Source organism: Neovison vison, chromosome 5, assembly GCF_020171115.1.
Source record: "Neovison vison isolate M4711 chromosome 5, ASM_NN_V1, whole genome shotgun sequence".
Classification (NCBI taxonomy): domain Eukaryota; kingdom Metazoa; phylum Chordata; class Mammalia; order Carnivora; family Mustelidae; genus Neogale; species Neogale vison.
The window spans coordinates 29,042,104-29,056,230 of NC_058095.1; the positions used below are offsets into that span (position 1 = coordinate 29,042,104).

General features: G+C 35.3%; 1 protein-coding gene and 1 non-coding gene across 2 annotated transcripts in view; one reads left to right on the plus strand and one right to left on the minus strand.

Moving 5' to 3' along the window:
* NLK (nemo like kinase) overlaps window positions 1-14,127 on the minus strand; it is a 168,952-nt gene that overhangs the window by 64,094 nt on the left and 90,731 nt on the right. The window contains exon 2 of the mRNA XM_044248332.1: window positions 6,869-6,998. Coding sequence (XP_044104267.1) covers window positions 6,869-6,998 — 130 coding nt within the window. The remainder of the gene's footprint in view (window positions 1-6,868; window positions 6,999-14,127) is intronic.
* Window positions 8,777-8,880, plus strand: LOC122908072. Its single transcript, XR_006384864.1, has one exon. It is a non-coding gene; the product is annotated as a U6 spliceosomal RNA (small nuclear RNA).

Genomic DNA, 14,127 nt, shown 5'->3' on the forward strand with positions numbered 1-14,127 from the left:
AAACCAGTTATACATGAAAGTTTGAAAATAGTTTAGATGCTTTATAAAGAATCTTGATCCTTCCTTTCTGAATTAAAATGTTTATACTTAGAATCTTGATATAAATGAAAGATAACAGATTTTTTGGTTTCTTCAAAAATAATTTTTATCATATAGAAGATAAATTATTTCATTTCTATAAATTTAAAACCCTATAATTAGCTAGTGTCACAAATTCACACAAATTCATTTCTGATTATGCAATAGAACAATTTTTAACATGAATATTTGATGTTTGAGGAAGACAGAAATTAGTGTTTTACTTGACATCTTTCGGACTATCCATTCTGTATCTGAACAACACACATCCTGTCTTGGGGGAAACCAGAATGCAATGAGTGACAGCGTCCATTAGACAAAGCTATTTTACACTTCAAATCTATCTGCTATAATTAGAGGTTATCTAGAGAAAGTGACAACCATACATTTTAAACCTTGATGGAGAAGAATGAGGCTTTCTTATTCCAGATTTGATGAGGCTTTTTGTAGAAAAGCCATATAAAACAGGGTCAGACATTTGCACTAAAGCATTTAGCTGTGATTGTTAGCTTCAAAGGTACAATATTTTAAATTCTGCTTGGAATTTTTTAAATGCCTGTTGTTTTATATTACTGTTATTTTATCTCAAAATGTTTATCAGAGGATGGCATTCCACAGTGTTCCCAGAGTGCTTAGATCAGTAGAAATGATCCAGGAATCTCAGAAATGATATAAGTAAGTAAGAAGGAATAGTACCAGTTTCAAACTCCAGACTTCATGCCTGACTCCCTATTTAAATAGGCTGAGTCCCTCTATAACCCCATTATTTGTGGGAATCAAGTGTGTGAAATTAGCCTTATGATGTAAATAGGAGGACTCTTGTAAAGACTTTGACTTGTAAAGAGTCAAAGTATCCCCAAAATACCACCAACTCTTCAAAGGATCTCAAATACAAAAAAAGCAAGCAGACTTGTCTAATTAAAAAAAATGGACTAAAATACGTCTGTCAATAATGGTCATTACCAAACAGTGTCTCAAATCTTTTTAAGAACTGGACAAAAGCCCATTATGGTGGCAGTTTTTTAGAATTTTAACCTCTGTGATGTTGAGATTCACTATAAATTGGTTATGCAATACAAAACTGGCTTCTTCTTCTTAGCCCTTTACCAATAAAACAACTGCTGTAAATAATCCTAATCCTAAATATAAAAACTAGAAATTTAACTATTCATAAAATACAATTAAATCCCATGTTTAGCAAAGGAGCTACCCCTTCCCCAATCTTACTCCCCAAGAGATTTTAAGTTCTTTAAGGTGGAGACTATGTAATTACTACTATTTTTTAAAAAAGTTTTAAAATACAGCTGCCAAGTATGTAATCTGATTAATTTTTACACAAAGTATATAATATGATGGATTTTTACTTCATGGTTAACATCTAGATCAAGAAGTTAAGCATTTCAACAATCCAGAAGGTCCCCTTGTCCCTTTCTGGTCAAATCCCATCCCTGCTCAGAGGTATCCACTGTTCTCATTTCCATCACCACAGATTCATTTTGCCTGTCCTTGAACTTCATACAAATTGAATCATAAAAAATGAAGCCTTTGTGTATGACTTTTTTTCCTTTACTGTTATGCCTATGAGATTCATCCCTATTGATGTGCAGATCAGTGGTTCATCCTTTTTATTGGTGTGTACTATAACATCATGTGAATGGACTATAACACAATGTATTTATCCAGACAATCCAATTGTCTGCTGGCAGACATTTGGGTTGTTTCCAATTTCTAGGTATTATGAATAAAGCAGCCATGAACACTCCTGTACATGTCTTTTGGAGGATATATGATTTGTCTGGAGTATACCAAAGAATATAAATGCTGGATATTGGGTAGGTGTGTATTTACCTAAATTTAGTGGAAACTGCCAGTTTTCCTAAGTGGTTTTAGAAATTTACACTCTCACCAGCAATGTTAAGAACTTCAGTTGATTTGCATTCTTGTCAACAGTAGATATTGTCAGTCTTTTTGATTTTAGCCACTCTCGGTGGGTATATTATTATCTCATGCTTTTAATTTACCTTTCTCCGATGACTAATGACTTTGAGCACTTTGTTACATGCCTATTAGCCATTTGGTTATCCTCTTTTGTCAAATTCTTAAGTCTTTTACTAATGGGCAAAAGTTCTTGATTTGTAGAAGCTCTTTATAAAATAAATGATGTTCAGATACAGAATTTACAGTTCAAAAAATGTCAAGTAAAATAGTTACTTCTAATGGTCTTTCTCAAATGCCAAATATTTATAATTGTCTATCACATAGTTGTTTAAAATTGCCTAACATAATACACGCTAGGAACAAGTTTTTTGTGGAATATATGTCTAAGGCCTGTCCTTTCATTCTCTTAACTTTTGATGAGCATTAATTCTTAAGGTTAATGTTGTTCATGTCCGCAAATTTTTTTTTTTTTTTTTTTTTTTAATGGTTAAAAGCTTTGAGTGCCTGGGTGGCTGGCTCAGGTCAGCTGAACTTGATTTTGGCTTAGGTCATGATCTCAGATGGTGAGATCAAGCTCCGTATCAGTCTTCACACTGAGTGCGGAGCCTGCTTAAGATGCCCCCTCCCTCTGCCTGTGCTCCCCTCTCAAAAAACAAATAAATAAAATGGTTAATGCTTCACTTGTCTCATTAAGAAATCTTTGCTTATCTCAAAGTCATGAAGATTATTTTCCTATGTTTATTACAGAAGCTTTATTATTTTACCTTTCACATTTAAGTTTATAATCTGTTTTGAATTTATTTATCTGTTAAGAGACAGACTTTGTCCAGCTTCTTCAAGACTGTCTTGAGTATTTTAGGTCTTTTCAATCTCCACAAACTTTAGAATGTTAGTCAATTTCCTCACACGCACATATATATAAAATCCTGCTGATTTTTGATTGGTATATCATTAAATATAGAGCTCAACTTGGAGAGAATATGCATATTAACCGAATTGACTTTTTTGATTCATGAATACAAGAATGTATTATTTTGAATGCATCAAGAATCTGCCCAGTACCACAAAATTTTAGGTACAGAGCAAACAAAACCAAATCCATGAAAAGTAAGCCAGTTACAGCATCCTTTGCCTTTTTACTCTCCTCAGCAGCAGAAACATTAGCATTAATAATGACTGCAGTTAAACAGCATGTCTGCATTCAGAGAAGCGTCCTGTTGGTCTCATATTGATATGATTCTTCATCCTACTTATGAACCCAAGGCCCTGATTTAGGTCAGACTATACAAAGAAAAACGAATCATTCTTCTTTGGCTCTATTATCTCCTCTTTGTCTTCTCTACCCCTCTGGAGTATTCCAGAATTAAAAGACTGGGAAAAAGTAACTCTGAGAGAGATCACTGAGGTTATCATGCCAGACTTGGGAGATTTCTTTTTTCTGTCACTTCCATTTACTTACTCATTCTTCAGATAGACTGACTGCCTACTGCATACTTAGTGCTATTGCCTAAGGACAAGAAAAAGCCCCAGATTTGTATTGCAGGGGATATTTGCAGGAATCAGTGGACCTTAAGGGGGCTCTGAATGGGCTTTAGAGGACTAGCGAAAGCCTAACATGACATAAATATTATGTGTATGTGCACTTTTCTAAAAGAAGATGCATAGCTTTTATCAGATTCTCAAAGGAGCACAAAACTGAAAACAAAACAGAACAAAACCAAACACAAAACCCCTTCAATCATGCCTTCACCATGCTGATAATATGCAATTATGTGTGTGCATAAACGCATGCACAAGTGCATAGATGGGTAAAGTAGATAACATTTTTGCCAGGTTTTATAATAGCTCCAATTCTGACTAGACTCTGGTGATAAGCCTAGCTAACAACAACCTTTAGAAAGTTAAACCCATTACTGTATCAAGGTGAATGCATCCTTAAGAAAAAAAAAAAAAGTTTCTGTGTATATATCTCAATCAGTCAGATCAGCTAAAACCAATGAATTTGATACAGTGCCTTTTTTTTTTTTTTTAAAGTAGGCTCTATGCCCAACATGGGGCTTGAACTCATGACCCCCGACTGAGCAAGCCAGGTGCCTCTGATACAGTGACTTTGAAAGTTCTATCCAAAAGAAAATCCAAAGCCTCCCAGGGTTCTGTAACTATTCCTTGACACATTAGATGCCATCCAAATTAAAATCCAACCTTCCTACAGTGGCCAGGGTAATCTTTTCTAAATGCCATTTTCATCATGACATTCTTCTCTTCTCCTTCTTTCAATCAAATCTTAATCTCAAAAGGCTCATCTTAAGGTTTATCTTCTCCATGTTTAAAGCATCTCTGAGCTTGTAAGTCTACAACAATTTCTCTTTTCCTTAATATTATGGTACTTGTGTGGCAGCATTCACCTGAGCTTTAAAAAGTACAGATCCCTGGACCTCAATCCCAGAGATTCCAATTTAGTGGGTCTGGGATGAGACACATGAATTCGTCTTTTTAAGAATCACCTTTGATGACTGTAATATACTTCTAGGTTTGGTTGCCCAGCTTTTTCCATACATAAAACAGACCGTCTTGCCTTAATACTTAACCATGCAAGCAGTCCTCCCAGGGCACTGTAATCATAGTATTCTTCACATTACTAAACTCCTTAAGGGTAGAAAGCCCTAGAAGCTACATAGTTTAGGAATATAGGATGTAAAGAATAAATGTTTTCTGAATTAATGAACATGGGCTCTGAAGCAAGACAGACTCCAATCTTGTGCCACCCTGACCTGGGGCAAGTTACTTAACTCTAAGCTTTGGTTTTCTCCTTTGCAAAGTAAGGATAACAAACCCCATCTGACAAGATTTTTAAGGATTAAAAGAATTAATGTAAGGAAAGCCTCTACCACACATCCTGACACACAGTAGTAAGTGTTAAATACCTGATTCCTCAAAATAGGACATTTTAAACCTGTTTTGTATCCTCCACATGACGTCTCACTGCCTCTATACAGGACGTAATAGACATTTTTTGCCTTAACCACATCAAATACCAGCTGCTTCTTGGACTGGCATTCCATACATACCAGGTATGTGGCACTGAGGAGCTTTTGGAGATCTCAGAGCACAGCATAAATTCATGATTTATAAAACAGTGGTGCCATACCATCTTCATCTCTAACCATCTGTCTCACTTTTGAATATTCACAGAAGTCATAAGCACTCACTTAATGAGAGAGCTCAGGAGCTCCAATTGGTTACTATGTTTTGGTAGGTACGATTATCAAGAATTTCACTTATTTCTTTTCTTACACTACTCACTGACACCACTTAACTTAATTAGTTAAGTAACTAATTAGTTACTTAATTAATTAAGTAACTTAATTAGTTACTTACAGGAATGAGTCACGAGCAAAGATACCAGTATATATAGATAGCAGCCTATTATACCATCCCTCCTTTATAAAAGAAGCCAACATAGGTCTGAATATAATAAACCACTGAAATCCTTAGTAAGCAAATTACTACTCCCTCCTTCAAAAAATTTCTTCACCATGGATACCTTTACTTGAGTCTCTAACAGTGTAAATAAGGTTTGGCCTCTTTGATGTTGGGATGGTACTCAAACTCAAGAAATAACTAAGCAAGCACTAGATACCTTTCTAAATCACTTACAAAATTTGAGGGATCAGTCATAAATTAGCAACTCGAGTGGTATTTTCAAAGTCACTGAAACCAATTTTTAGGCAGTTCCAATTGACAGCAATAACTTTTTTAACAAAGTTTAAGGAAAATGGATGCCAAGAGGAGTAATCAATAAAATGAAATATGTCAAAGCAAGGAATTTCAAGTAAACCTATCTATTTGATATTCCTAGTTTTACCAAACACCTCAAACTTTTCCAAATTTCTCTCTTAAAGTGAGACACTTTGGCCAAAGTTCTAAAGTTCCTGTGCAAACAAGCAGTCAGACTCACAAGTAATTATTGTATTTCTGATAAAGTTCTTATTTTGGCAATTAAAATAACATAGGTTGAGTACCAAATGAAGAATGTGAGGCAGTTTTTCTTTTCACATGAAATCGAAAACTTGAGTCCAATGCTAACATAACATCCCCAGGTAAATTTTAGAGGTATCAAACGTTTACTTCAGAATTGAGGAGAAACTATCTCTCAAACCACAGTGATTCTCTTCATCATGAGTGAGTACACCATGAGTGTCCTCTAAACACAGCCATAAATAAGCTAACCTACGTTACTTTAACAGCTATATTGGTTTTAAAGAAAAGAAACGATTTCCCTACATCTTTATATTAACCTCTGATTTAAAATATTAAAGTTAAGAATAAAGCATTTAAAGTCAGGAACCGGGATGCCTGGGTGGCTCAGTCAGTTAAGCAGCTGCCTTTGGCTCAGGTCATGATCCCAGTGTCCTGGGATCGAGGCCCACATTGGGCTCCTGGCTCCGAGAGGAGCCTGCTTCTCCCTCTGCCTCTGCCTGCTCTTCTGCCTGCCTGTACTCTATCTCTCCGGCAAATAAATAAATAAAATCTTAAAAAAAAAATCAGGGACCAATTATTTCCACTTAAATCACTCATAGTACATACTGCACTCTTTTTATGTTTAATATTAGGATCGTTCCTCAGCTAACTATTAACATTTGTTTTACATCAATTAATATTTATCTGTTGATTGATATACCTTAGAATTTACATAAATTTGCTCATTGTTCACAAAAAATAGTCTAATTTGTCTCAGGTTCCTAAACTTCTTAATAACTTACACATTCCCTTTTTAACTCTCTTTTGCTTTCTACTAATACAATTAAGCATGCATAGGAAACAGTCTATCTCAAACATCAACTTCACTTACATTATCATGTTTAAAAAAACACAACATCTTCAATTCCCGGAAGACCCTTTTGCAGGAGACCAGATTCTGGAAGACGTTGGGCATCTTTTTGAGTGCTACTCTCTTTCCATCTCTTGGATCTGTTACTGACCTAAAGAAGCAATATTTGGGGGAGAAGGAAAAAAAGAAAAAAGAAATCAATTCCAAGCTTTGTTTTTCAATGTTTCAGAACATGACAATCATCTTTATCTTAGACTACTCAATCCACTTAATGTTTAAAGGTATCAGTGAGAAAGAAGATTTAAAACAAGTACACACTTAAAATCAAAGAGTATGTTTAGGCCATCCAACTTAATTGCCATGCTTTTTTTTTTTTTTTTAATCCTTCTCTAAATTTTTATAAACACTTTTTCTGAGAGGTCACTTAGCAATTCATCTCAGGTAGGAGGGTTTTAGTGGTAAAGCCATTTTAAAAATGAGGGGTGAGTACAGATTAATACAACTTAAGTCCAATTAGTTTTATGCTTCATTTTTGGAACCAAATTCAAGATGGAAGAGATGTTCATTCAGATGTCATTTCGTTTAGTCAAACATAGAGAATTAAAAAAAAAAATAGAGAATTCAGACTCAATTTAATTATTTTGGCTTCTTACGTAAATGAACATCTTTTAGTAATATGGATTTCAATCCTACCAGTAGCTGAACAGTATCCCCTCCTCAGAAGTCCAAGTGTCAACTTAGGGCCATAGCTTCTAGATTATGAAGACCTCTTCCCTTTTGCTTCTTATAAGCCTCTTGGTATGGTAACTGTGCCTCCTGTAGTTTTTCTTTAATAGCTCAGTGTCCCCCCCCCTTTATTTTTAAAATCTTTTAGTCTTCTAACACTTGTATAACCAATTCCTTGAATTACATTTCCCTATGTTTGACATACTAGTATGGTTTCCATTTTTCTGACTGGACCCAAATGATACATATTAAATAGTGAAAGGAAACAAAGCAATAAATGTTAAATATGGCCAACTGACCATTTTATAAGTGATTTTCCATGAATTATCTTAACGTTTTTTTTTCCTTCCACCCGATATATATGACTGGTTGTCCTTGTAGAATTTATTTCTGTCAAATTTATTTTGCTGATTCCTGCTTGTCATTCTCGACTACCATCATCTTTCAGTTCCAGTTTCAGTCACCCAATACTTTGGCTATCCTTCCCAGATTTGTGTCATTTAAAAGTCTGTTCCATAGGTTATCAATGACTTTATCCAAGTTATTAAAACTTAGAACAGGACAGAATAGATCTCTACAACAGATACAACACTAGAAACCATCTATGAGCCTAACATCCAATTATTATTGAATTACTTATTTAACTACAACCACCTAGTTTATTTCTTCATCTTGTCCACAAGAAATCACTTATCAAATTGCCTTCCTGAAAACAAAGCATTCCTGTTACCTACTCACCTGTCTAAAGACTATACCAAACTTCTTTACGAATACGACGACTTCTTTATAAATTCATCTTTGTGATCTTAGTGATCATTTATTCCTAAGTGCTCATGAAAACTTTTAAATGGTGCATTCTACTATTTAAACAGCATGAGAGGGTGCCTGGGTGGCTCAGTTGATAAGCATCTGCCTTTGGCTCAGTTCATGATCCCAGGGTCTGGGATTGAACCCCACACAGGGCTCCCTGTTCAGTGGGAAGCCTGCTTCTCCCTGTCCCACTCCCCCTACTGTGTTCCCTCTCTCGGTGTATCTCTCTCTGTCAAATACATAAATAAAACCTTAAAAAAAAAAATAGCATGAGGACTCTTCTTCCGTTGACTAAAAATCTGATAAAAAAATTAAGAATTATAATTTTTAGGTTTTCAATAGCTTGAACTTGAACTTAACATTGGCGATTAACGCTTAAAAAACACCTACCCAGTGCTGGCTTCAGCAACACATATACTAAAACTAGAACATAACAGAGATTAGCACGGCCCCTGTGCAAGGACAACATGCAAATTTGTGAAGTGTCCCATATTAAAAACAAAAACAGAACAACAAAAAACAACCTAAACCCAAAACAGATCTACAACATTGCCTAAAAATATACATAAACATAAAGTAAGAAGGAAATTGGATATAGTATTATATTCAGACTGTTAAAAGTATTTTTTTCCTGTTTAATACACCACTTCTATAACTAGACTAGAAGACAAAAATGTCAATGAAATAGGAAGGAAGGAAAATTTTGGACCACACATTGTTGCCAATGTCTCTTGAGATTTCCTTAATGTAGAACAGTTACTTAGCATTCCTTTGTCTTTGATGACACTGCCATTTTTGAAGAGTACAGGCCACTTATTTGTAAACTGCTCCTCAGTTTGGGTTTGTGTGGTGTTTTCTCATGATTAGATTCAGATTAGGCATTTTTAACAGGAATAACTCACAGAAGTGAAGTCTTCTCAGTGAACATATTAGGAGGCACATGATGTCAATTTTCCCCGTTTGTGGTGATTAACTTTGGTCACTTGGATGAGGTGTCTGTCAGGTTGCCTATTGCAAAATTACTCCTTTTTCCCTTGGTAATTGTGTAACTGTTCTATTCCTCATCAAACTTTGACCCACGACCTTTGGCATCCATTGATGATTTTTGCCTGAGTCAACTATTACTATGATGGTTGCCAAATGGTAGCTTAATAGTTTTAACGTCTCCAAATAGCTAGTCCACACATAAATATTCATTTTAAAAAAGCGAGTAAATTGCTTTAACACAAGGCCCTTTCCCCAGGCTTCATATAGCACTACTTCTTCCCAACTTCTGACTTCTATTGGTCTTGACTCTACTACTCCTGGCCCAAGGTTAGTACTGTGCCTTGCAGTGTTTTAAGGTAAAATTCACAAAGTAGAATTTTATTTTATTATTCATGCAAAAGCCAGTCATGCCTGTGGCTGGTAACAATATAACACTAATGAATGTGAATGGCTGTGCAGTAATTTCACGCCATGTTGAGTTTGTTCTCTCAACTTGAGGCAGCAGACGCTTTAGTTCAGCTCAAACAGTACCACAGAACACAGATAAGTGTGGAAGCCTGTTACACAGGAATTCTTTTATTTTCTTTGTTACGGAAAGGCTTGCCGTGCTTAGTTCCTCTGTGTCTGCAACACCCTGGTTATTCCAACTGTACTTGTTAATGAAGCTCCAGCTGTAGAAATAATGAACAACATTTAGGGCAACTTGCCTCATTTCAGGAAAAAAAAGGAGCCGTCCCTTGATCTACAATTCACTTACTGGTCAGTTACTTTCTCTACTAAACACTGGAAGCCCTACATAGAACAGGGCATCTGTCATTTCACCTCATTATCTTCATGGGCATTCAAGTTACACTAGAACAGGTATTTACTTCTTAGGTTTTAAATCAATGTTTGATTCTGTAAACAGTATATTAAAAATACAGTTTTAAGGTCTGTGGAAAAAGAATCCTTTTTTACATCTGCCCGGAGTACATCAATCCTTCTCTGCATTGCAAATACCAGTTCAACTGTTTTTTTTTTTTTTTTTTAAGATTTTATTTATTTATTTGACAGAGAGAGATCACAAGTAGACGGAGAGGCAGGCAGAGAGATAGAGGGAAGCAGCTCCCTGCTGAGCAGAGAGCCCGATGCGGGACTCGATCCCAGGACTCTGAGATCATAACCTGAGCTGAAGGCAGCGGCTTAACCCACTGAGCCACCCAGGCGCCCCAGTTCAACTGTTTTTTAAACAGTCAGAAGAATTGACAAGCCTTTCTTCAGAGAAATATAGTCAGCCAAAAGAGCAGAAAACCAAAATAGAAAGCTTTTTAGATCTGGTGTGGCTGTTTTGTTGTAGAGCTTCCTTAATCCTAGGAACTCTGACCATTGCCACAAATCTGCTTAAATTATGGACAAGCAGAAGGGTTGGAATAAAACGAGAGTGAAGCTTATTGGGGATACATTCCCAAGCACTCGAACCCAACATTAGAACAGCTTTAGATTAGTATAACTACTAAGCAAGCATTTCCAAGAAATTATATGCTCTACATTCATTTTATATGAAGAATCTTTTCCCCACATGGGTTAGCAGTTTTCAAGTTCATTTTTCTGATACAGGGTCTTAACTATTCAAAGCAAATAAATAATTTATAATGAGAATGTTTCATTCAGATTGAGAAAATCAGGTTCTTCTAATTCTATTCACATAAACTTGTAATCAGCAATCTTCTATTTTTTGCTATACACACTACAATTACTACGTCAACTGTACCAATACAGTATGTACCTCAGTAACAGAACCTCCTAACTAGACTAAATATTTAGATTATTGCCTTTGCATTCATCTTGAAATTCATTTCCTTAAAAGTTACCTTTACTTGTATTTAGATTAAGTCAGCTTGAGAAAATAATCACAAACTATGAGGTAAAATTTCCGACAACGAATAAATCTTAAAAAAGAATGTATCTTATCTGTAACTTAGTCCCTTTTATATGTTCAAGGACACTAAAGGTTAAGGAATAAGGATTTTTTTTTTCTTTAAAGATCTTATTTATTTATTTCACAGACAGAGATCACAAGTAGGCAGAGAGGCAGGCAGAGAGGGAGAAGGAAGCAGGCTCCCCGCTGAGCAGAGAGCCTGATGTGGGGCTCTATCCCAGGACCCTGGGATCATGACCCAAGCCGGAGCCAAAGGCAGACGCTTAACAACTGAGCCACCCAGGCGCCCCAAGGAATGAGGAATTTATTTTTACATCTCTTTGGTCTTTCTAACCAAAATTTTAACAGGCTATAGTTCATGTACTTCGACATAATTCATAAAGTTGCACACTATTCAGAGGAATAAACTTTCCCTGCCTCCACCCAAAGATTTATGAAAAAAGATTCTCATGGTTAGGTAATTTGTTCCATCAGTTGGGGTTTTCTGATGTTTGGTTTCTCTTTTATGTTTATCCAAATTTGGTATTTGTTGAGTTAGTTCTACATATAACATATAAGAAAGAGTTCCTTTTTTTTTTCCCAAGATACTTCTACTGAACTGATCCTCAAATTTGTTAATCTGATATTATAAGGAAAAAAGACCTTATGTAACAGCTAAACCGAAGCAGTAAAATTGTTCATTCTTTTCCTTGTATCTTTACATTCCAATATTGATCAGAAGAAGCAAAACATCTACATTTACTTGAAAGAGTTAAATATGAACTTAAACATCCTCTAACTCTCTGTTTAAATAAGTATAAATAGCAGTGATCCCAGCAGGTGAGACATCCCTGAGCCATTCTGATCTGTAGTGAGATCCCCAGGGGTGCTGGTAAGGGAGGAGAAATAAGACACAGGCAAATCATCCAATATCAGGCTGTCATACTTATTTTCAAATACTTGTTACTAATGAATAAGATCTAACTTTTAAGACCCCAATCCCCCACCAATTATTATTGGTTAAGTTAAAATATAGATGCAAAATCCTCTTCTATTAATTCTTGTTGGCCCGAAAGAACTTTAGTCCTTTAAACCATGAGTTAATAATTTCATCTTTGCTCCAGATGCTGGGAAAGACATAGAGACTCTTCTTACTCCTTAGTCACTGTCAAATATCTTTGTGAGGAGAATGACGTGCCTGCAGGGAAGTTGCCATACTGTCTTTTCAGTAGGGATTTTCTCACATTGGTGGGTGAACATGACACAGCCTAGCATGCCAACTCTAGGAAGTTTCCATGGCCCCACTGCCCACAGTCCTCTCCTAGAAACAGACCCACAAATATTGTATGGGAAGGAGAACCACCCGCAATGAAAGACAGGTTTCTCTGTACAAAGACAAAAGAAAAAAATTCACAACTGCACCTTCTTCTTACATTTTAACAATTTATGCTGAAAAAGGGTTATAAGGGATAACCAAAACAAAAACTATGTAACACAAAAATGTGCTTGCTTTTAATCCCGCCGATGACTTCTTGAAAGATGTGTTCGGTAATAGGAATACTGAGAAATATAAAGATTTTTTTAAAAAAAAATTAAAGAATGGCAATTTTTGTTGCACATTAGATTTAAAAATATAGAAGACACCAAATGAAAGAATGGTTTTGTTTACACAGGTTTATAGCAGCACAATTTTGATGATGTTGAAAAACTATAATGAATTTAGAAATGCAAAGTTTCACAGACCGGTACCCCTGGGGCTAATAGTACATTATATGTTAATAAAAAATTAAAAATTAAAAAAGAAATGCAAAGTTCACATGACTGGAAAAAATCTGTGTTTAATTGTTTATTATTTAATATTTTAGAGGCTAATATTTTAATAATTACTTAACATAAAATTGAAGTCCTAGTATGCTGTTAGTTAAAAGTAAAGTGAATATACCAACCAACATACCAGTAAAATGTAAATTTTGAAATAAAAAGGAAAATCTGAATATGGTTTGGAATTATGGTTATAAATCAAATGTCCATATGTTCTAGGAATGTATACTTACGTATACATAGGTGAAATGATAAGAGACTTAAGATTTGCCTTGGGGCGCCTGGGTGGTTCAGTGGGTTAAAGCCTCTGCCTTTGGCTCGGGTCATGATCCTGAGGTCCTGGGATCGAGCCCCTCATCTGGCTCTCTGCTCGGCAGGGAGACTGCTTCCCTTCCTCTCTCTCTGCCTGCCTCTCTGCCTAGTTATGATCTCTGTCTGTCAAATAAATAAATAAAATCTTAAAAAAAAAAAAAGATTTCCCTTAAAATACTTCATCAAGGACTGTTGAAACAAATGAAGAAAATGTTGATAATTACTGAATCTGGTGATCGGTATAATGAGGTCAAACTATTCAAAAATAAAGAAAATACATGTTTAAAAATTTTCAAAATAAAAACAATGAAGTGAAAAAAATTAAAGGTACTATTTATAATATAAAATATCTGGTATCTGGGATTAAAGCTAACAAAAGCTAAGTAAGCAACACGTCTACATAAAGACTAAAAAACATTATTGGGAGAAATTAAAGACATAAATAAATGGAGAGACATAACATATTCACGGACTAGAGAACTCATATTATAAAAACTTCAATTCTCCCCAAACTGATTTATAGATTCAGTGAAATTCCAACCAAAACCCCAAAAGGTTTTCTTTTCATGGAACTACACAAATCAGTTTTAAGTCTTTATGGAAATGCAAATATGCCATGAACTGCTAAAACACTCTTGAAGAAGGTGGGCAAAATTGCTCTACCACATATGGAAACTTAACATAAAGCCACAATAGTTTAGATAACATAACTCTGGAGCAAGACCAA